The sequence below is a fragment of the Crotalus tigris genome, unplaced genomic scaffold, assembly GCF_016545835.1.
Source record: "Crotalus tigris isolate CLP2741 ecotype Arizona unplaced genomic scaffold, ASM1654583v1 scf7180000017847.2079705, whole genome shotgun sequence".
NCBI classification, from domain to species: Eukaryota; Metazoa; Chordata; class Lepidosauria; order Squamata; family Viperidae; genus Crotalus; species Crotalus tigris.
The window spans coordinates 889,743-913,355 of NW_024096670.1; the positions used below are offsets into that span (position 1 = coordinate 889,743).

General features: G+C 44.0%; 1 protein-coding gene and 1 long non-coding RNA gene across 2 annotated transcripts in view; one reads left to right on the forward strand and one right to left on the reverse strand.

The window, feature by feature from the left end:
- GLUD1 (glutamate dehydrogenase 1) overlaps positions 1-12,001 on the forward strand; it is a 35,724-nt gene extending 23,723 nt beyond the window's left edge. The window contains exons 6-13 of the mRNA XM_039343385.1: positions 218-397; positions 1,625-1,762; positions 3,580-3,717; positions 3,845-3,925; positions 5,966-6,089; positions 6,420-6,511; positions 8,760-8,822; positions 10,632-12,001. Of these exons, the coding sequence (XP_039199319.1) occupies positions 218-397; positions 1,625-1,762; positions 3,580-3,717; positions 3,845-3,925; positions 5,966-6,089; positions 6,420-6,511; positions 8,760-8,822; positions 10,632-10,751 (936 nt within the window). The 3' untranslated portion in view covers positions 10,752-12,001. The remainder of the gene's footprint in view (positions 1-217; positions 398-1,624; positions 1,763-3,579; positions 3,718-3,844; positions 3,926-5,965; positions 6,090-6,419; positions 6,512-8,759; positions 8,823-10,631) is intronic.
- A 767-nt stretch (positions 12,002-12,768) lies between these two features.
- Positions 12,769-18,779, reverse strand: LOC120307995. The gene is made up of 3 exons (XR_005556714.1): positions 18,436-18,779; positions 15,250-15,303; positions 12,769-13,064 (listed from the first exon to the last, which is right to left on the reverse strand). It is a non-coding gene; the product is annotated as an uncharacterized LOC120307995 (long non-coding RNA).
- Positions 18,780-23,613: the final 4,834 nt, after the last annotated feature.

A 23,613-nucleotide genomic window follows, 5' to 3' on the forward strand; every position in this document is an offset into this window, starting at 1 on the left:
ACTGGTGCTTCTCTGGTTTTTATCACCTGTCATTCCCCCCTCCCTTTTCCCCATCAGGTACACCCACAGCTTCATTGCCCCTCTATCTTCCTCTCCTTCTAGCCTTCAATGGTAGGTGCCCGTGAGGCGCCAAGCTGAGCCTGGCGGACCCGACAATAACCGTTTTGAGAACATCTGCCCATCCTTTTTCACCCGAACGTCCTTCCTTCTCTCGCAGGACATCAACGCCCATGCCTGTGTGACGGGGAAACCCATCAGCCAGGGCGGCATCCATGGCCGCATCTCTGCCACGGGCCGTGGCGTCTTTCACGGGATCGAGAACTTCATCAATGAAGCATCGTACATGAGCCTCTTGGGGATGACTCCAGGATTTGGAGACAAGACGTTTGCTATCCAGGTAGTGGATTTGCGAGAGTCACACGGGGGGAAGAAAGGGAGCAATGATGCCTTAAGGCACGGATAGCCTTGAGATAAGACAGTGATATCCTTAATTCTTCAGGCAGGGAAGCTCAGCTATTGATATACGTGAGCCACACAAGCTTTAAATCAGGAACATACAGTAGTGGCCAAAATTGTGGAATCCTTTTGGGAGAAGTATATTTTTGAGGTTTGATGGCTAACAACACCACTTTTTTTTTTGGAGTACCACAAAATTATATATCAGTGGGAAGATAATTTAATCAAGAATGTAGCGTAACAAAGTTTGTTCAATTACCTGTATTGTATTCTATGAAAAGTTGTAGCCAAATAACCAGAAAAAGGAAGCACAACTTGCTTAGGTTAATCTCAGGGAGCTTTCCTTCATCTGATTGTAGCCAATGAGCAGGAGTGTTTAGAGAGCCAGTCGGCTGTCATCTTGTTTTGGCCATGAGCCAGTCAGATCACAGTAGGATTCAGTTATCAATGTCCTGTCTTGAAGCTGAGAGGAGGACATTTGTCAGTGTGTTATGCGATGGCTATCCAGTTGGTTGGGTTTTTTTGTGTTCTTTCATTTCGTGAGCTTGTATAATGTAATAAAATTAAAGATTTTATATCGCTTTGTGGGTGACCGGTCAACTCTTTGCACCATAATTTTAATTTTATTACGTTTTACAAGCTCACTCAATGAAAGAACACAAAAAAACCCACCTAACTGGATAGCGATCACATAACACACTGACCAATGTCCTCCTCTCAGCTTCAATACAGGACATCAATAACTGAATCCTACTGTGATCTGATTGGCTCATGGCCAAAACAAGATGACACCTGATTGGCTCTCTAAACACTCATGCTCATTGGCTACAATCAGATGAAGGAAAGCTCCCTGAGATCAACCTAAGCAAGTTGTGCTTCCTTTTTCTGGTTATTTGGCTATACATTTTCATAGAATACAGTACAGATAATTGAACAAACTATGTTGCATTACATTCTTGATTAAATTATCTTCCCATTGATATATAATTTTATGGTACTACTCGAAGAAAAAAAAGTGGTGTTATTAGCCATCAAACCTCAAAAATACACTTTTCCCAAAAGGTTTCCACAATTTTGGCCACGGCTGTACTTTGTGAAGCTGCCTCTAGAAAAATAGAGGTTTGCGCAAGGCTAAGTAAAAACTTATTTTCACTATTTTTTTAAACAGGGATTTGGCAACGTTGGTCTGCATTCTATGAGATACCTTCATCGCTATGGAGCAAAATGTGTAGCTATTGGAGAAAAGGATGGCGCGATCTGGAATCCCGATGGACTTGACCCGAAGGAGTTGGAAGATTATAAGCTGGTAGGCCAAATGGTTTAACCGTTGTGAATTGTCCTGTTTCGTTGGCTGTGAAGCTTAGTGGTCCCTCTATTAGTTGCATTAGAAGCCTTTATGGTGTATAAAGCAAACGGGCTTCAGATTGGAAAGACCTTATTAGATTTGCTTGAGTGAGGCAGTCAAGCTTTAGTTCTTCAGAGGAAAATAACAAAAGAGGGTGAGACTCCCAAGTAGGGTGTTGAGGAGCACACACACACACAAAAATGACCGAGGTAAACAAAATAGAAAACCATCTTCTGAAAATAACGGGACTGCCTAAAGCCTTGGATAGAACGCCTTATATATATTATCATAGCCTCCTCTTGGACAAATGTTTTTGTGGGGGGGGGGTTGAAATATAGAACCTTAGTCCATGAGTAATGTTTGAGTATGTGTAGCCTAATGAAGAGAAGGACTAGGGGTGACACGATAGCAGTCTTCCAGTATTTGAGGAGCTGACACAAAGAAGAGGGAGTCAAGCTATTCTCCAAAGCGCCTGAAGGCAGGACAAGAAGCAACGGATGGAAACTCATCAAGGAGAGAAGCAACCTAGAACTAAGGAGAAACTTCCTGACTGTTAGAACAACCAACTAGTGGAACAACCTGTCTCCAGAAGATGTGGGTGCTCCAGCACAGAAGGCTTTTAAGAAGAGACTGGATAGCCATTTGCCTGAAATGGTACTATAGGGTCTTCTGCTTGAGCAGAAGGTTGGATTAGAACAGGGGTCTTCAATCTTTCTGGGTTGGCGGCTCTGGTAGGAAAGGGAGGGGCAGGCACGTTTATGCGCGCATGCACACACACGCAACGGCTGCACGTGTGCATGCGAATGAGGCCGTGAGCACGTGTGCTTCACAAATGGGGCTGCTAGCGCCAGCACGAGGCTCGCAGTGAGGCTAAGGTGCAAGGGGGGAGCACATGCACACACGCGTGTGCCCTGGCCAGCACTCACGCGGCCCAGAGGCTGTGGCCCGGTAGTGGGCCACAGCCCATAGTTTGGGGACCTCTGGATTAGAAGACGTCAAATTCCTTTCCAGTTCTGTTATTCTGTTCTGTGAAGACGTTAAAGCAATGGTGGCGAACCTGTGGCACGCGTGCCAGAGGTGGCACTCAGAGCCCTCTCTGTGGGCACGCGTGCCATGCCCCGGAGAGGGCAACTGTTCCTCTTCAACCAGCCGCCTGCAAACTCGCTGAGGTCCCACCTGGCCGGATGCATCCCAGCACATCTGGTTTCCCTCCCCCCCATCCCATCCCTCCTGGCCTCGCATGCTCTCCTTTTCCCGGGCACGACCCACTGCATCACCTCCTCAGCTGTCGGTTGTCCATCCAGCTCAGACGCAGCTTCTCTGAACTTCTGGCGGCGGGCTGCGGAGCCCCAGAGTGTGCCGGTTGAGGGGCCAGCAGGCTGTGGCTGCTGATGGACACTGTTGGCCCCTGTGCACTCGCTGGCCTTTGTGTGCGGGGGCCGATGGTGTCAGGCAGCAGTCAGCCCTGCCTCACCTCATCCTGCAGGACAAGCCTCCTGCTTATCACTGCCCCTGCCAAAGACCCCCTGGATCTCCCCCAACCCTGCTCACCTCCCATAGGCATCCCTCCCCACGAGCAACATCGAGGTGACTATGCCCAGCTTGGCCACACCCACCCAATCTGCCATGACCACAGCCATGCCCATCCAGTAGGCCATGCCCACCTGGCACCCAGCGATACATAAGTGGGTTTTGGGTTGCAGTTTGGCCACTCGGTCTCTAAAAGGTTCGCCACCACTGCGCTCAAGCGTCGTAATCTCCATCGTGTGTCTCAACAGCAACACGGATCCATTCTCACCTATCCAAAAGCCCAGACTCTCGACTGCCATATTCTTGAAACCGATTGTGACATCCTCATCCCAGCGGCCAGCGAGAAGCAGTTGACAAAAGCCAACGCTCAGAAAGTCAGAGCAAAAGTAAGATGGGCGGGCAGGTGCGGGCTTCAGGCCGGCAGCTCCAGCCGAGACTGTTCTCTGCCAGATCCTCTGGCTGCCTCAGTGAAAGATTTCCTGGGCTTAATGGTGACACTCTTGTTCTTTCCAGATCATTGCTGAAGGCGCGAATGGACCCACGACCCCTGAAGCGGATAAGATATTCTTGGAACGGAATATCATGGTTATTCCGGTAAGGTTCTTTTTGATAGTTGTTACCTGGGGTGAAAAACAGTGTTAAGGTGATTGATGGAGATAACTTCTGATTTTTGTTTAAAAAAAAACAACTATTCTGGAGGGTTTTTCTTAAATAAACAGAATGGATTTTAATCTGTTTTTAGGACTGTATCTTTTAGTAGCAAATTAAGGCTGTCTGCCTTTGGCTGTGTTGGATACAAAAAAAAATCAACGTAGAAGATTAAAAACTGCTTTTGCTTCATCCTCAGTCATACCCTAACATAGGGTTCTCCCACCGTAGCAACTTTTTATGATTTGTGAACTTTAGCTCCCGGAATTCCTCAGCCACCCATTCAGTTCTGGGAGTTGAAGTCCACAAGTCGTACAGTTGCCAAGGTTGGAGACCCCTACGGGCCTAGCAAGTCTTTGATCTTGGTCTATAACAGGGGGTAGGCAACCTTGGCTCTTTTATGACTGGTGGACTTCAACTCCCAGAATTCCTGAGCCAGCCACGCTGAGGGGAAAGGGAGAGGTTTCCAAGCTGAGCCGTGCTGGCTCAGGAATTCTGGGAGTTGAAGTCCACGAGTCCTAAAAGAGACAAGGTTGCCTATCCCTGGCCTAGGCCTAGGCCGCTTTATGACTCGTGGACTTCAACTCCCAGAATCCCTGAGCCAGCATGGGGGAACTATGGCCCCCCTCATGATTTGTGGACTTCAACTCCCAGAATTCCTACCCCTGGTCTATAAGGAAGGAAGTTCTGTGGAATCCATCCCACTCTTCCTCCTTGCCATGGCATAGTTGGAAGCAGGAATGAATCTCCCTCAGCCATCGTCAGCCCCCATAAGGCTGTTCTCAGCAGAGGCAGGACCTTTGGATCTTCATGATCTCTTTGATTAGCTCCCCCAAAATTCTTCAGCTAGTTTGGTAGTGGATGGGACTGAACCTTTATCTTGATTTCTGACAATTCCATCCCACGTTTCCGAGAAGCTTTTGGGGTTAGTTGGCTTAACCTAACGGATGGGAAGCTCTTCCAACTTGAGGAGACTTCAAGCTATTAATCCAGTGGTTCTCAACCTGTGGGTCGGGACTCCATTTGGGGTCGAACGACCATTTCACGGGGGTCGCCAAACAACGCAGTCCGCCATTTTTTCCCCCCTTTTCCTTAGCTGTGCTACTCCCTTTTATTCTATTGGCTTTTGAAAGCCAATAGAATAGACTCTCTTGAATAGAATCTAATTCTATTGGCTTTCAAAAACCAATAGGAATTGTCCAGGCTGTCTCTGCCCTGCTGAGCCCGCCAAAAAGTCCCATTCTGCAAACGGTGCTGCACCAGTTGAGTGGTCCTCGACTTACGACCGGTTGAGTAGTCCTCGACTTACGACCGGTTGGGGGGTCACAGCATTAAAAAGGTTGAGAACCACTGTATTAATCGAAGTGAAGGAAACTCTTTCTGAGTCTCCTTGTTGGGGACTGTGTCCTGAATGCTGGCTCAAAGCCAGGGATGAATACAACCAATTGGGTGGGAGTAAAAATGGATTCCTCGAAACCGTTAAACTGGTTCTCGGGCTGCTGAACAGGACGCGAAGGCAGTTACTTCTTCCTTTCTGCTACTCTTTGCAGAGTGATGCCTTCTTACCTTTCTTCAGTGCCTTGAATTTTATTTACTTACTCCTTTATCTAATACGTGCAGCCCTCCCATCTCACAAAAAGAGACAGAACAGGCATACAACAAAAGTTATTGGAAAGGATTCGGTTATTGATGTCCTGTATTGAAGCTGAGAGGAGGACATTGGTCAGTGTGTTATGTAATCGCTGTCATAGTGGTTGGGTTTTTTTGGTGTTCTTTCATTTAGTGAGCTTGTAATAAAATTAAAGTCATGGTGCAAAGAGTTGACCGGTTGCCCAGAAAGCGATGTAAAACAGTATTATGAAGTGAACTTAACCAAAGGTGGCCTTTCTACTGTACACTTTTCCCACAATTTTGGCCATGCTGTAGATCATTCCTAACCTGAACTGGTCTACTTATTTTTCATCTCCTCACTTCTTCTTTCTGCAGGACCTTTATTTAAACGCTGGTGGTGTGACTGTATCTTACTTTGAGTGGTTGAAGAACTTGAACCACGTCAGCTACGGCCGCTTGACCTTCAAGTACGAAAGGGACTCAAACTACCATCTACTAAGTACGTGGAATGGGTTCTGCCCTTCATATACCAGCCTTGGTCCACGTGGTGGGCATGTCTGAGCTGTTTGATCGCTTTCGGAGGCGCACCAGGCCTGGTGGCTTTAACTGGTTTTGGCTGGAAATTATAGCAGTGGATTTTTTTTTTGGCATTGCGTTGCTGAATGTTTTGGGGCAGATCAATGGCATACAAGGAAATTCCCGCCTTTGAGAGGAAGCAGATCTACCTTGGCAGCGCATTAAAGAAGGAAATTTATTCTGCTGAGGAGAATATTTTGTCTTTTGATCACCCTTGGCCAGGAGTTTTAACCGGCTGTTTCCTTTCTTTCAGTGTCAGTTCAGGAAAGCTTGGAAAGGAAGTTTGGGAAACACGGGGGAAGTATTCCGGTTGTGCCCACTGCGGAATTCCAGGATAGAATATCTGTAAGTGGCTTTTGCAAAAATTTAACTTCATTTAATAGGTAGGTCTAAGGCAGTGGTTCTCAACCTGTGGGTCGGGATCCCATTTGGGGTCGAACGACCATTTCACGGGGGTCGCCAAACAACGCAGTCCGCCATTTTATTCCCCCTTTTCCTTAGCTGTGCTACTCCCTTTTATTCTATTGGCTTTTGAAAGCCAATAGAATAGACTCTCTTGAATAGAGTCTAATTCTATTGGCTTTCAAAAGCCAATAGGAATTGTCCAGGCTGTCTCTGCCCTGCTGAGCCCGTCAAAAGTCCCATTCTGCAAATGGTGCTGCACCAATTGAGTGGTCCTCCACTTATGACCGGTTAAGTAGTATTCGACTTACGACCGGTTGGGGGTCATGGCATTAAAAAGGTTGAGAACCACTGGTCTAAGGACTCTAAGCAAACTCTGCAGTCATGCAACAACAAACCTGCAAAGAAATCTGAAGAAATAAACTAAAATGCCGCACTTCGACTCCGTTGAAGGCTGACGCTTTGGCTCAGCTCGTATTAATAATGCCAAGACTAAATGGACTGATAAAAGTTTCAAACACAGGTTGTCCTCGAATTATGACCACGATTGGGTCCAAGATTTCTGTGGGTCAGCAAGACTAGATGTTAAGTGAATTTTGCCTCATTTGACCACCTCTCCTGCCACGGTTATTAAGTAAATCACTGCAGTTGTTTAGGGAGTAAAACGTTTGTTAAGTGAATTTGGCTCCTCCGTTGAATTTGCTTGTTGAAGAGTCACCAAAGGGAATCCCAGGACACTATAACGGTCATAAATATGAGCCAGTTGCCAGGTGTCTGAATTTTGATCATGTGACCATGGGGGGGGGGGTTGCAGCGCTTCAATAAGTGTGAAAAACAGCCGTAAGCCACTTTTGCAGTGCTGTTGTAACTTTGAACAGTCACTAAACGAATGGTCGTTAAGTCGAGGACTACCCGTGTTACAGTTCTGATCAAAAAGCAGAACTGATGGTCCCAAGTGAAGTCTAAACTTGATATCGTTAGAATATTGTGCATTAATTCCTGTACGCAATACCGTGTTTCCCGGAAAGTAAGACCTACCCTGAAAAGATTTTTGGCGGTGGGCCTAATATAAGCTGTACCCCAAAAATAAGCCTTAGTTTGGGGGCAAAGCACATGTCTAAACATCAAGCTAGGACTGGGATTGGGGGGTGGAGTTGCCCCATACGCCCTACACCCACTTACCGTTGCAGCCTGGCCTCTCCTCACTGGCTCACTTCTTCTGTGGCATCCCCAGGCCTGCATTTTTTCAGTCATGGGCCTTTCCGGAGGGCCACTGCAGCCGAGAACCGAGCGATGGATTGAAGGCTTGCATAGGCCTTCCAGAAAGGCCTGACTGCAAAATTGCAGGCCCGCATGCAGCTGCAGAATGAAGCTGCTCCTTTGTCCGCAGATGAAGTGGGCCAGCTGGGTGGGGCTGTCCCTGTCGGAGGTGAGTGGAAAAGACACCGCTCGAAAATAAGACCTGGTGTCTCTTTTGGAGGCCAAAAACCAAGTGTCCTGGTTTCGACAGATGAAACTCTTCAAAAGAACTTTGAGGCATTATTTACCTTAAAGAATCTTTTATTTGAGTAGCATAATATCGGCACTTCATAATCGAAGCCAAAAACTGGATTCCCCTCCCCTGGGCACAATAGTATCAAAGCACAATTCCCTCTTCCAGTTGACAGTCATAAATCACATTCCTCAATTAGCTTGAAATGCAGGCTTTCCCTCCAGTTCTCCAGCCCAGCCAATTCTTATCATCTCTTATTTCATCAACCTTGATTCACACACTAGGTCCAGTATTGCTATGTCTATCTAAACTCTCATGCACAATCCTTCCCCCCCCCCCAGCATCATCTATCTCTAAAAGTAAAACATAAGAAAATGGTTGCATCTCCTAACTGTTGTCAAAGCCAAAACGTCCGATGTTAGCAGCGTTGACACGAAAAAACAAAACCGGATCTTATTTTCGGGGAAACACAGCATATACGTTGCATATGATTTTTTTATATATATAGTTTGGCGGGTATATAAACCTACCAACCCTGTTTTTGACCCAATGTTCAAGTAAACTTTCAATTCACCAATTTCCATTAAAAGGCTGTGCCTAGAAATGACATTAAAAGGGGAATTTGACCCCATCAAGCCAAGCCAGCCTCTTGCTGGTGACTTTAGACTGGGCTTTTGACGGCCGTTCTTTTCCCCACAGGGCGCCTCGGAGAAAGACATCGTGCATTCAGGCTTGGCCTACACCATGGAGCGATCCGCACGGGTAGGTATCGAACATTAAATGCCACGGATGGTCATCAGAGCCCCCATTGGTATATTTCTATCCTGAACTGTCCCTTATTTTCAGTTTCACAACTAGCTGAGTTTTGAATTCCCCCATTTTTTTTTAAATAAAAAAATGGATAGATCTTTGAACAAAAGCATAACGGGTAACCCTCTAAATCGGGGGTTCCCAATCCCCGGTCTGTGGACCGGTACCGGGCCGTGGCACACCAGCAACCAGTCCACACAAACAAGCGAAGCCCCGCCTACTTTAGAAGAAGGGATATTTAAAGTTTTTAATTTCGCAGAAATGGCAAAAATTTCTGCTTATTTAAAGGATCGTACACAAGAAAGATATATTATTGTATGGAGAAGATGGATAGATTATATTCAGAAAAAGTATGGGACTACAAAGTATCATTTATTTTATGAATAATGGATTTGTTTATAAAATTATGACGTTAAAGTAAATTTTATAGCAAATGTTGTAGAAGAGATTTGTTTATGATGATGTAATTTAAGGGGAGTTGAGGGCTAAGTATGATTTTTTTTCTTTTCTTTTTTTTCTTTTTCTTATTAATTTTGTTACTAATAACCCTGTATTCTGCTCTAGGAGGGGAGGGTTGAGGGTGGGTGAGTGGGTGAGTGGGTGGGTAAGGATAATATATATATGGTTGTTTATGAGAGAGGTGGTGCTTGGGCGTTTCCCCTATGCTGCGTTCATCTGCTTGAGAGGGATGAGAGGGGAGGAAGGAGTAGGGAGGAAGTAGGATGGTGAGGAGAAGGGGAGGGGAAGAGAGTAGGAGGGGAGGAGAGAAAGAGGAGAGAAGTAGGGAAGGTATTAGAGAGAGTGGACGCAGCCTGGGGGGAATGGGCAAGAGGTACCAATGGTTATGAATTTATTTTATCTTGTAAATTGTATTCTGTATGTTGAATAAATGGAAAAATAAAAACTTAACAAAAAAAAAAACAAGCAAAGCCCCATCTGCAGGATGGAGGCAGCACACCAAACCACACCACCCTCCAGTCCGTGGAAAATCCTCTCTCCACGGACCCGGTTCCTGGTTCCCCAATAGGTTGGGGAACCTCTGCTCTAAATATTCCTCAGTAAGAGCTTCAACTCTCTGAACCTGGTTTGTTTTAGCTGAAGCTAATAGCAGTTGGAATCCAGTAGTATTCCCAGGCGCATCGTTTCTCCAGGTTTGCTTCACAGGTTTGCAGGTCACCACAGAAATAAACACGCAGGCAAAACATTCATGAGTATTCAGTGGTTTCCCCCGAGGATTTTGAAAAGGGTAGCAAAGGTCCTAACTCTGCCATATTTTTTTTTTATTGAAAGTTTTACAATTTTAATACAATATAAACCCCTCCCACCCCCTCCCACCCTCCCCCACTTCCCAGTGCGGATTACAGGGTAACAAACAAACATAATCTAACTAACATTAATCAACTATACTATCAATCAAAACCATAACCCCTTGAACTCCTTTTCAAACCAAGTATTAACGAATTAAAAACAAAAATAATAATATAATTAAAACTGTTAATAATAATCTAAAACCTACTCATATGCAAGATAATACTTTTCAGCGTCATATTTCTTTTGAATATAATCAATCCATCTTCTCCGAACCATAATGTATCTTTCTTGTGAATGGTCCTTCAAATAGGCGGAGATTTTCGCCATTTCTGCTAAATTAGACACCTTAAGTATCCATTCTCCCATAGTAGGCAAAGAGTTTTTCTTCCAATATTGCCCAACCAGTAATCTTGCAGCTGTTATAACTCTGCCATTTTTAATGTCCCACAGCAAATCATGCGTACCGCCATGAAGTACAATCTCGGTCTGGACCTGAGAACAGCTGCCTACGTCAACGCGATCGAGAAGGTCTTCAAAGTGTACAACGAAGCCGGTCTGACCTTCACATAAACGGCTCCTCGGTCTCAGCCTGACACACCCGTGTTCTGAGTCCCGTTGGGAAAAAAAAAAAAAAGCTTACGAGAAGTTTACACAGAAATCCCTTTCTCATTTAGCTTCCGTTCAAGCTAGTCTTTTTTTTATATATAATACTGGGGGGTGGGGTGGGGAATCCATGGATTTAGGATCCCGCGTCGAGAGACGACTAAAGATAACCAGCTCATCTGCACCGCCTAGAGTTTTGTAGGTTTCCTCTTGCGAGGCTACACCTGTTCCCTTTTCTTGTACGGAAGCGTGGCCTTGCCCCACTAAGCAACTTAGCATCGCTTCCGACCACGTATAACGCTGAAGCAAATATTAACTGTTCAAGCACTTTGGCTTCAGGCAATGCTACACCTGTAGTTTTAGGCACTTTTGAGTTAAAGCTCTTTGGATCGGTTCTGAAGACTGAATGGGTGACCTTCAGGAAATAACTTAGATTTTTCCATTTTTACAGTTACAGGAGCCAGAAGCCTTGTTCTCTTTCAGTAAAGATTGTATTTCTTTTTCATTTTTTTTTTTTTTAATCTTTGCTCCTGCTACAGGCCTGCCTCTAAATCATGTACTTAGCCTCACCTTGATTTAAGCACTGACCGGTTGTACGCAAAAGACAGGAGTTCCAGGAATTGATTCTTTTTATAAGCTGAACGAGCATCATTGATGTACAGATACCCAGGGGAGGAGAATGGCTTATTGTTTAATCTTGTCACTACATATCCACTTAGCTTATGTATTATTATTACTTTTTTTTTTAAAAAAAAAAAAGGATAACACGTACTTGAGCATAACCTTGGGACAGTCTGAAGAATTTTTGTAAAGTTTTTATTCTTGTATTTTAGTTTATGAAGTGCTTTTAGCATTAGCATTGGCCCGTTGAACAATTAAACGTAGAAACTATTGGCACCAAGAGGATTGGCAGGCACACTGACGTAGTTTTTGCTCCATTCATCTGGAAATGCTGATGTTGGGAAAAATTGGTTAGAGGCGGGCCTTGAATCAGGATTGGATTGTTCCCGTAGCTGCCTTGAAGGTCTCGACATGGTCTTGTGTCCAGATGAATTCTATAAAGTGCCAGATTTATTTGTCTAATCAGTTAGGATGTTTTTAAAAAACACCCCAGCCTCTCCTGGAAATTTGTGCTTTTTTTCCCCCTAGCTCCTTTATAATTCATGACATAACATGGCAACGAAAGCAATTATTAAAAGTTGACATTTTGAAACATACTCTGGTTTGTGTGTTTACTACCCTGCGTAAATGGAGACGGGCTGGGATCTGACTGTAAAGGCTCCAGTTCCCACACCATTCCTGTTGACTTGGGCCCAGAATTTTTCAGTCATTCCTGGAAATTACATACATATAAGCATGTTAAATTTAAATTTGTGGACAAAGAGTTAAAGGGAGACTAGTATAGCTATTTCGATCTACTTAGCTCTCATCAGCTAGCCATACCCTTCTGAGATTTGAACCCGGGGCCACTTGCATGTTGGGCAGATGTATTAACCTCTAGGAATCTCAGAAGGGTATGGCTAGCTGATGAGAGCTAAGTACATCAAAATAGCTATACTAGTCCCCCTTTAACTCCTGGTCAACAAATCTGTTGACAATTTATTCTGTTCTATTCTACTCCACTCCATTTTATTCTTTATTCTTCTATTGTATTGCATTGTATTCTATTCTGCAATTTGCGTTCCGTTCTATTCCACTCCATTTTATTCTTTATTCTTCTATTGTATTGCATTGTATTCTATTCTGCAATTTGCGTTCTGTTCTATTCCACTCCACTCCATTTTATTCTTTATTCTTCTATTGTATTGCATTGTATTCTATTCTGCAATTTGCGTTCTGTTCTATTCCACTCCACTCCATTTTATTCTTTATTCTTCTATTGTATTGCATTGTATTCTATTCTGCAATTTGCGTTCTGTTCTATTCTATTCTATTGTATTCTAAATAATCACAGAAAACAATGATCAGAAACACACTGTCACCATTCACTTTGAAATTATTTAATGTTTGATACTGCAACAACATTTATGCAATATATAGTTTAACCTTCAGTGAAGGTATGTAAAGTACATCTAATAGGGTAGTTATGGGAAGATAAATTTCCAATGCATAAAGACATGGTTGGATCATTTCAAACATTCTGGGCAAACCAAAAGGAAGATCAGCCCATTTAGGTTGAAATGTTTTACTTCTTTTCTTTGTTCTTTTTTTCTTCGTCCTTTTTACCCGACGCTGTTGCCTGACTTGTTACATTTTGCACTGCTTTTTTGCCAGTATCTTCTAATGTTTTGCAGATGTCATCAATAACATAAAAGAAAAGAAAGAAATTGCAAGATGGTTAACTTAAGGGTTTCTGATATGCAAATTTGCCTCCCTGGGAATACAGCAAAATTGACATTTCTTGAAGTCTTGTCGTAAATTATCTGAAGTCTCTTCAGAGTGTACCATATTTTCCGGCATATAGGACGATTCGATGTATAAGGCAACCCCCGACTTCGGCGCCGAGTTGCATGCCTAGAAAGTCATCTTATATGCCGGAAACTACTGTAATTTCCAGCGTATAAGACGCCCCCCGACTTCGGCACCAATTTGAATGCTTTAGAAAATCGTCTTATACGCCACAAAATACGGTAGATGCCCAGATGCCTTTTCCTTTATATTATAATCTGAGCCAAATGATTTAATCTTAGACGCTTCTGATAATACTTAAGCTTCAAAGATCAACCTGATCCAATTCAGTTAACAAATCATGATACTTATCAAGAGATACCATCCCATTCAGCCCTTAGCAGAAAACTCCCTCACGACAGAATATGGCATTTCATATCTCTGATCTGTTCAAAATGAGTTTTTAAAAAGTCCTAAACAAGGCCATGGTTTTCCCAGTTGCAATGTATGGCTGTGAAAGTTGGACCATAAGAAAGGCTGAGCGCCAAAGAATTCAGGCCTTTGAACTCTGGTGCTGGAGAAGACTCCTGCGAATCCCCTGGACTGCATGGCGATCCAACCGGTCAGTCCTAGAGGAGATCAACCCCGACTGCTCTTTAGAAGGCCAGATCCTGAAGTTGAAACTCAAAATACTTTGGCCACCTAATGAGAAGGAAGGACTCGCTGGAGAAGAGCCTAATGCTGGGAAAAATGGAGGGCAATAGAAGAAGGGGACAGCAGAATGAGGTGGCTGGATGGAGTGACTGAAGCAGGAGGCGTGAGCTTCCATGGTCTCCAGAAGATGGTGGAGGATAGGAAGGCCTGGAGGAATGTTGTCCATGGGGTTGCGATGGGTCAGACACGACTTCGCAACTAACAACAAAATAATTAAACACTGACCAGACCAAACCAATTTGTCAATTGTTCAATTTCTCTACCTTTTCAAAATATACGACACCTATCATGGCTTAATTTTATGATCTATCATTTCTCAATTCTTTCAGCCTTGAACTCTTACTTCCTCCCTATTCATCATCAAGATCATCAATCTTCCATTGTCTCTGAGTGTTGAGGGTTTCTAGGATAATTTACAAACTTCAGGCTCCTTCTGGCCTGCCCCCAAGAGAAATAAAAATTAAGACCACTATTAATCAAGTAACCCTGCCATTATAACTTATCTGATTTTCTATTTCTCTTAACCAAGCCTGAATCTGCTTAGCTTTTTGAGATCAACCAAGATCAACTGATGACAGGAGGAGCATAGTATAAAAATCTGCATAGTAAAGTGCATTTGATTTTTTTTTTGAAAGATTTGATTCTGTACTTCAAGAACAGAATTTCTTGAAGATTTTTCTGTTCTTTGGTGTAGGCTATAATAATAATAATAAAGTTGGAAGGGACTTTGAAGGTCATCTAGTCCAAGCCCCTGCTCAGGCAGGAAACCCTATACCATTTCAGACAAATGGCCGTCCAGTCTCTTCTTAAAAACTTCCAATGTTGGAGCATTCACAGCTTCTGGGGGCAGGTTGTTCCACTGGTTAATTGTTTTAACTGTCGGGAAATTTCTCCTTAGTTCTAGGTTGCTTCTCTCCTTGATTAGTTTCCACCCGTTGCTTGTCCTGCCTTCAGGCGCTTTGGAGAATAGCTTGACTCCCTCTTCTTCGGGGCAGGCCTTGAGATACTGGAACACTGCTATCATGTCCCCCCTCGTCCTTCTCTTTATTAAACTAGACATACCCAATTCCAGCAACCGTTCCTTATATGTTTTAGTCTCCAGTCCCCTAATAGTCTTTGTTGCTCTTCTCTGTACTCTTTCTAGAGTCTCAACATCTTTTTTACATCGTGGTGACCAAAACTGGATGCAGTATTCCAAGTGTGGCCTTACCAAGACAAGTTTATTAAAGCCAGATCAAAGGTGACTTCTCTAGTTAGAAGTCTGTACAGAAGACAAACTGCTCCAAATTGGGGGGGGGGGAAACGTACCATTTTCTTTTATTACAAGAGTGAAGGTGCTGTTAATAAAACCTGTTTTCCTTACCTTTCTGACCAGCTTTTGTCACCTGATCCACAACAGCCTGTCCTTTTGTATTAACTGCAGTCAGAAATAATAGCACAAATTATTCTCATGGCAATCATACACCAGTTGCCTAAAACAATTAAAATTTACATTTTTAAAATAACAATAGTCAAACTGATATGTATAGTAACTCTATCTAGAAAGGTGTTCATTAGTGGGTCAACCCAAGCCTCTAGAGCAGGGGTTCTCAACCTTGGCAACTTTAAGACTTGTGTACTTCAATTCCCAGAATTCCTCAGCCAGCTTTGCTGGCTGAGGAATTCTGGGAGTTGAAGTCCAAAAGTCTTAAAGTTGCCAAGGTTGAGAACCCCTGCTCTAGAGGTTATTTCAGGCCAATTCAAGATTCTGGAGGAACCTGGCTTGGCAACAGCTTCTATGCGTTATATGGGGTCAACTTCTTGGGCTATTTTGTGGCCATCTCAAGACTGTGTAGGTCAAATAATCCTCCAGGGTTCATTAAGGGCTCACCCCAAGCCTCTAGAGCAGTGGTTCTCAACCTTTCTAATGCCGCGACCCCATAATACAGTTCCCCATGTTGTGGTGACCCCCAACCACTTATACATCACCGGGTGCCAGGGACGTGACCAAAGGAAAGGGGGAAAAAATGGCGGACAGCCTTGTTTGGCGATCCCCATGGAATGGTCGTTCGACCCCAAATGGGGTCCCGACCCACAGGTTGAGAACCACTGCTCTAGAGGTCATTTCCAGTCAATTCAGGCTTATGGAGGTATCCTGGTCTGAATAGTAGCTTCCAAAGATTTTTTGGGATTCAACTTCTTGCCTATTTTTTTGACCACCTCAAGCTTCTAGAGGTCATTTCAGGTCAACTCAAGCTTCTGGAGGCAAGTGGACTTTCTTGTTTTTTTTTTTTCATTATTTTTTTTTTAAAAAAGGGATCAGGAAAATAGATATAGCAAAGGACAACTGAAAAATCACAGATTCACACCCTCCCCACACACACCACATAGCTTAGCAGAAACTCTCCAAAAAAAGAGTTAGGTGAACAGATGCTACAGACTCAGAATGAACTCTTAAGCAGAAGAAAAATTAAAAAAAAAACCTATGAGAAAGCTGGGTTTTAAGAAATGGTGGATTCCTTGCGCCAGAGTCTATGTTTATGAGAGCTAATTCTGTTTTCAGTCCTAGCTGAACTCTGGGAAAGTTTCTGTCATGGTTCTGACAGATGAAACTCTTCAAACAACTTTGAGGCATTGTTTACCTTAAAGAATCTTTATTAGAGCATAGCATCGGCATTAACATAATCGAAGCCAAAAACTGGATTCCTCTCCCCTGAGCACATAGTATCAAAACACAATTCCCTCCTCCAATTGACAGTCATAAATCACATTCTCCAATTAGTTTGAAATGCAGGTTTTCCCTCCAGTTCTCCAACCCACCAATTCTTATCATCTCTTATTTCAATAACCTTGGTTCACACACTAGGTCCAGTATTGTTAGTCTAGCTAAACTCTCATGCACATTCTTCCCCCCAGCACATCTAACTCTAAGAGTAAAACATAAGAAGAACATGGTTGCATCTCCAACTGTTGTCAAAGCAAAAACATCCGATGTTAGCAGCGTTGACAGTTGCATTATTCAGTGAAAGTAAAAAAGAAAGAAATCTGAGACCACCTTTTAAGCTTATGTCTTACAGTAAGATTTATTCGTTTCAAAAGGTACTATTTCATTCTTTCTGATTTTTATCTTTCCGCTGAAAAATTTGCCCCTTTGGGAATTCTGCAAGTCCCCTTGATTTCTGGTCAGTTGGTAAAGGTACATAATTATTACCCTTTGGAGAAGTTTAAAATAACATCTTGTGACTTGACAGGACTTGAGTGGAAAGCTACAGAATGTCATGAGTGAGCGTGTGTCTTTCAACTTTCTGAACCACATCTTAAAAAAAAAAAAAGTCAGTAAAAGGCAATATGGTGCCTGAGGGTGACACAGTTCTGGGAGAATGAAGATCAAAATCAAATATTCTCCGTTTATTTCTAACAAACAAGAAATGATTTGTCAAAACGCATCTCCAGTTTCTGTTCCATCCATATGTTTGTGCTCTTGAGTTTTTACTTATGAAATCAACATGGCACACTCAGTACCTGAAATTGGGTACTCATATTACATAATAACTCACTCCATCCCACATCACCCCTCCCCCCCAAAAACAGGGGTTTTTTTTACCCCCCCCCTCTAAATTTTCACATAAAAGGCCAGTACTATAAAATAATTTCCTGCCAAGCCCCTATTTTTTCTACTCCTTTTCATTCTCTCCATCTCAAGATGCCACAAGGAGGAAGGAACTGAGGACATCAACGGTAAAGAAACAAAAGATCCCAAGGACAGGAAGGAAGGAAGGAAGGAAGGAAGGAAGGAAGGAAGGAAGAAAGAAAGGAAGGAAGGAAGGAAGGAAGGAAGGAAGGAAGGAAGGAAGGAAGGAAGGAAGGAAGGAAGGGAAGGGAGGGAGGGAGGGAGAGAGAGAGAATGAGAGAGGAAGGGAGGAAGGCTCCATGTTTTGAATCTAGCTACATGAAAAAAATCAGCAGGGAAAAAAAATATAACCTACCGTTTTTACCTATTTAAATTAAACTGTTTGGCAAACATGTCGCATTATCTGGCAATATCTGAGTCTCCCCAGAGATGCAGACAAGGAAAGGTTTCCCAGCTCTATTGCACATTCCTTTGATTGGACACACCAGGAACTTCTGGCGTGGGGTAAGCATCCCTTTCTCCAAGCAAATCTATTTTTTTGCAGCCTGGAAATAAACATTTTTTCTCTCCCATAACGCCAACTTGCACACTCCAATTTAGGGGCAGACACTGGCAAAAAGAAAAAAGCAGACTTCAAATCCTAATATCTTGACACATTGATTTATTTTTCTTGGCCACGCTACACAAGGCGGGCCACCATCTTCTTCTGGGAGGTCTTTGTCACATCTCAATCTGGCCTGCAACTCTCAACTCTTTGGGGGGCCTCCCATCCTGTACTACCCAGGTTGACCCATTCTCCGAGTCAGCCAAAGCCAGCTAGATGTGGACACCAACGCCATGTTGAGGTTAGGAATGGATTCTCCACCCAGAAAGGCTAGATATGAACCAGGGCATTGAAAAGATTTCAAAATGAGAAGAGGAGAACCAGAGGCTATTTACCTGGATCATCAAAAGGAATAAATTTAAACATGTTTTCTGCCTCTCGGGCGATGTCTTGCTGTCTGCTCAGCAGTAGATTCTCAGTTCCCAAATGGAGCCCGGTCCTGTTGCTCAGCTTTCAAATCTGTTGGGGTTGATATAACAGAGAACTCCTCCCAGAGGGCACGCGGAAAAGATCTCGCCAAACACTGTTTGGCAACTAGTGTCCAGCTTCAAAAGCAAAGCAAGAATGTTTGAAATAACAGTCTTTCCGTCTGGAAGAAGAGGGTGTGGTTAGGCTTTAAAAGCATGAGAGACAAGGGAAAAAAACCAAATGTAGTTTTCCACAGCTGCAAAACGAAAATGGTTCTTATCTGGGGCGTTGGCTCTTCAAAAACATTTCCGTTAGGAAGTTTATGACTTGGGGACTCTACGGCCACAATTAAAAAAAAAAATGCAATGGAGGGACCGTATGAGGTTAGGAAAGAGCCTCACAGCTGCCAAGAACTGGGGTTTGCTCAGCTGGGCAAAGATTCAGCTCTAAATCAAATTTGCAGTCTTGTGATTCCATAAAACATTACCCAGTCGGTGGGAATGTTTTCTCCTTTGCTAATAGGGCTAGAAGAGGGAGACAAATGGAAGGACCACAGATCAAACCTTTGACCAAAATCTGAAAGACCTACTTTGAATCTGGTAGGTTGTGAATTACACAGCTTTAAACCTCACGTTTTTAGGGAACACTGTGGATTGGTTACCAACTGGTTACCAATGTTCTTTTTGGCAAGTCTCAACAAGAGGAAGGGATTTGGAAGCACAGATTTTCACATATGACTCTAGAACAGGGCTTTTCAACTTTTTCACCTACTGTACCACTTTTAGGATATGGCAATATCCGAGTACCACCAGTCGCCTAGCAAGGGGCCAAAAATTTGATGACCAAAAAAAGAGAGAAAAAAGTGATGAAGTACAGGCAGTCCTCAGCTTACAACAGTTCACTTAGTGACTGTTCAAAGTTACAATGGCACTGAAAAAAGTGCCCCCCATGCCACAGCCGAGCAAGACACCTGCCTGCCCATCCAGCAGCGCTTTTCCTCCTGTCCGAGGTTTCCAATGTTGTGAGCATTTCTGTTGAGGATTGGCAGTGGGGGTGGGGTGGGGGGGTGTTTGGTTTTTATTTCCCCTGTCTGCTGGGCGGTTGCAGCAGGTTTTGGTCACTTCACATGACCCTGGGACACTGTGACCGTCATAAATATGAATCAGTTGCCAAGCATCTGAATGTAAATCACAAGACCCTGGAGAGGCTGCAACATTCCAGCTGATCGGCGCTTCTTCTGGGCTCAGCAGAAGCACCAGGATCAGCACCGAGCTCCAGCTGGAGCCTGGCGCTGATCCTGGCGCTTCCGCTGAGCCCTGACAGCCCTGCAGCTCCAGCCGTCTCTCGCTCTGGCTTGTGCGGTGCTGCCACCGGTTCAGCTCATTCCCCTCCCCTGCTACCAGTTTTCTAGCATGGTCGCGTACCACCTGCCAGGTGCCAATGTACCACAGGTGGTACCCGTACCACTGGTTGAAAAGCCCTGCTCTAGAATCACCAGTTTTGCTACTGCAGATTTGGAAACCAAGTTAGTCTTGTCTTGCAGACTCTGCCCTTTATATGCTTTCTGATACTGTTGATGAGAAGATGCAAAAGTTGGAAGCAGTGAGCAAATAAATGAAGGAGGGATCTGGTTCAGGGAAGTTTATAATTTAGATATTATTGCTGGGTTTTAACTATGAGGCGGTAACCTGGGATGGCTTCCATGGGGTTGTTTCTGGGTCTTCTTGATGGGATCGTTGTCTGATGGGTCCAATGTTGCGCGAGAAGCTTTGATTGAAAACACAAACCGATTGAAAAAATAAAATAAAAACCAAAATAAAACCATTCCCAATCTGCGAGTCGCCTGGACTGCAAGGCGATCAAATCGGTCAGTCCTGGAGGAGATCAACCCCGACTGCTCTTTAGAAGGCCAGATCCTGAAGTTGAAACTCAAGTGCTTTGGCCACCTAATGAGAAGAAAGGACTCACTGGAGAAGAGCCTAATGCTGGGAAAGATGGAGGGCAAGAGAAGAAGGGGACGACAGAGAAGGAGGGGGCTGGATGGAGTCACTGAAGCAGTAGGTGTGAGCTTCAATGGACTCCAGAAGATGGTAGAGGACAGGAAGGCCTGGAGGAACGTTGTCCATGGGGTCACGATGGGTCGGACACAACTTCGCAACTAACAACAACAACCTGGGCAAATTGTGCAAACCAGTTCCCCAAATTCCATAACCGGCCCAGCCATTGCTGAGAATTGTGGTATTTGAAGTCCACATCTCTAAAAGTTGAGCAGGTAGGAGAACCATCAACGAGAAAATAAGATTGCTAGAAGGTTTGGGATGGTTTCCTCCAGTTTTCACTTTGTTACAAAATGTGCCTCTCTTTCACAAAAACTGTGTTTTTGTCCACAGCGTGCAAAGGCTCTGGGTGCATCTAGAAATATATATAGATATAAAACCGCTCTCCCCTCTGCAAATTGCTGTCTTACCTCTTGTTTACGGGGCTGATGTCATGAAATTGGCAGCTTGGATCCTGCTGCTTCTGTCATCTGAAAATTTACCGTAAATAACCATGTACCCGTAAAGGAGAATATTTCTAACTCTGGGTTGAAGTGAAGAGTCCTTGGTGCTTTCTGAGCTTGGTTGTTTTCTTGCAGATGTTTCATTACCCAAACTAGGACTTGCACTGATGATGTTACCTTGTTTGGGTAACGAAACATCTGCAAGAAAACAACCAAGCTCAGAGAGCACCAAGGACCCCTCAAATAACTGCGTTGCCTGTCTTCCTACTTAACAAAAGCAGCCCGGTCTGCAGTCAGCATCTCCCAACGTGCATTTCAAAACAAAAACGAAGAAATAGGCCAACCAGGAAGTGGGTGTGTGAGCTGTATTGGTGCAGTGGTTAGAATGCAGTATTGTAGGCTGATTCTGTCCACTGACAGGAGTTTGATCTTGACTGGATCAAGGTGGACTCAGCTTTCCATCCTTCTGAGGTCAGTAAAATGAGGACCCAGATTGTTGGGGCAATAGACTGACTCTGTAAACACTTAGAGAGAGCTGTAGAGCACCATGAAGTGGTATATAAGTCAAAGTGCTATTGCTACTCCTTCCTTCCTTCCTTCCTTCCTTCCTTCCTTCCTTCCTTCCTTCCTTCCTTCCTTCCTTCCTTCCTTCCTTCCTTCCTTCCTTCCTTCCTTCCTTCCTTCCTTCCTTCCATGGTGGCGCAGTAGTTAGAATGCAGTATTGCAGGCTGACTCTGCTCATAGCCTGGAGTTTGATCCTGACTGGCTCAAGGTTGACTCAGCCTTCCATCCTTCCGAGGTTGGTAAAATGAGGACCCAGATGGTTGGGGGGCAAATAGGCAGACTCTGTAAACCGCTTAGAAAGGGCAGTAGAGCACCACGAAGCGGTATATAAATCTTAAGTGCTATTGCTATTGGTATCAGGCTTCAGGAATGGGGTGTATTGATGGAACATTTGCATCTTACAGAGAAGGAAGTCTCTAGGTCAGTGACAGCCAAGAAGGACTTAGAGCTGTCACATTAGACACGGGGTTCCTATTGCTGAATTTCAAAGCAGCCAAGCCTTGGAGCGTTGGAAACGAGGCAGGATGTTGGCTAGCCTGGTTTTTTTTGGGGGGGGGGTGACCCTGATAATGAATGGGGCCAATGTTTAGCCTGCGGTACAAAAACGGAACAAAGCCTGGCCCAGATTTTAGGAACGTTAAGAAACGGACGGTGGGGCTGGAAATGCCGCGGCTGGGATAAATGAGTGTGGGTTTTGTTCAGAAGTGGGGCACACTGTGAGTAAATTGCTGGCATGGCTGGCTGGGGAATTCTGGGAGTTGAGGTCCACAGGTCTTAAAGTTGCCAAGGTTAGGCACCTCTGGTTTAGAAGATAGAAGGAATATGAAGATTTAAACTCAATAAACCAGAGAGCTTGCTTCAGATTCAGTTCAGCAGAATATTTGATGGTTCCCCCCCATAAACACATATACATATATTGTACCCCTTTGTTGAATACCGATAGATGTATACTATGAGCACATCAACTGAAGGCACAGAGGAATAACTGAATAACAGAGTTGGGAAGAACCTTGATGGTCTTCTAGTTCAAACTGCTATTGTGGGAAGTCAGCCCCCCCCCCAGAGAAGGAAATATTAAAAGGGCAGAACAATATATTTTCTCAAAGGATTTTAAAGAGGCAGAAAAGCATGCCCAGTTTTTCTTAATAGTCCCAAGTCTCCCTCCCCCAAGCAGAAACCAGCTCTGTAGAAAGGAAGGTTGGAGGCCCCCAGCTAGAAGCTTAGGAAGACAAAGACACCTAAAATCTACATACCCTACCCAAACTCTAAGACAGGACATAATAGGATTAACCCACAGATGCCAAAGGGCACACTCAGACTCAGGTCAAAGTTCATGCCACAGGAACAACTCCAAACAAAAGGCTCCAGAGGGTATAAAAACCCACTCCCTACATGTGCTCTCTCCTTTTTCTTCCAGAGCCATCTTCCTGTCTGGCTCTCCTCTTCAATAAACTGCAACCTTCTTTCTAAAGCAGTCTCCATGTTGTTTATTCCTGGCTTGGACTGAACCATCCAAGAGTTCAACCACCATTGTTGAAGACTCTTCCCTCAACAAAACATTAAACCATTTCAAACAAATGGCTGGCCAAACACTTCTTAAAAGCCTCCCATGATGGAGCACTCACAATTTCGTTCCACTTGTTAATTGTTCTCACTGTCAGGAAATTTCTCCTTAGCTCTGTGTGAATGTATGAACTTCATACCCTTCCAGGAGATTTCCTGAACTTCATAAAACTCAAGAAGAAATTCCAGGCTTTTTGGTGTAGAGGACAAAGAGAAGAAGACCCTCTTCCCCATCCACCTGGTTGTCATTCATTTGAGACAAGAGCATCCATTTCAGCTTTGAACCACACATCTCAACTCTGGTTCTCACCCAGTGAACATGTTGTATCATGCAGGCTGATATCACCACATATATATGTACGACTAATTTATGAAACAAGAGGGTTATGCATGAGTCACATGCTGAGCAGGTCAGATCAGGTGATTTAGCACTGCAGTTTCCTGGGCTAAGCTGATTTGATGTGCTGTACAAACATAG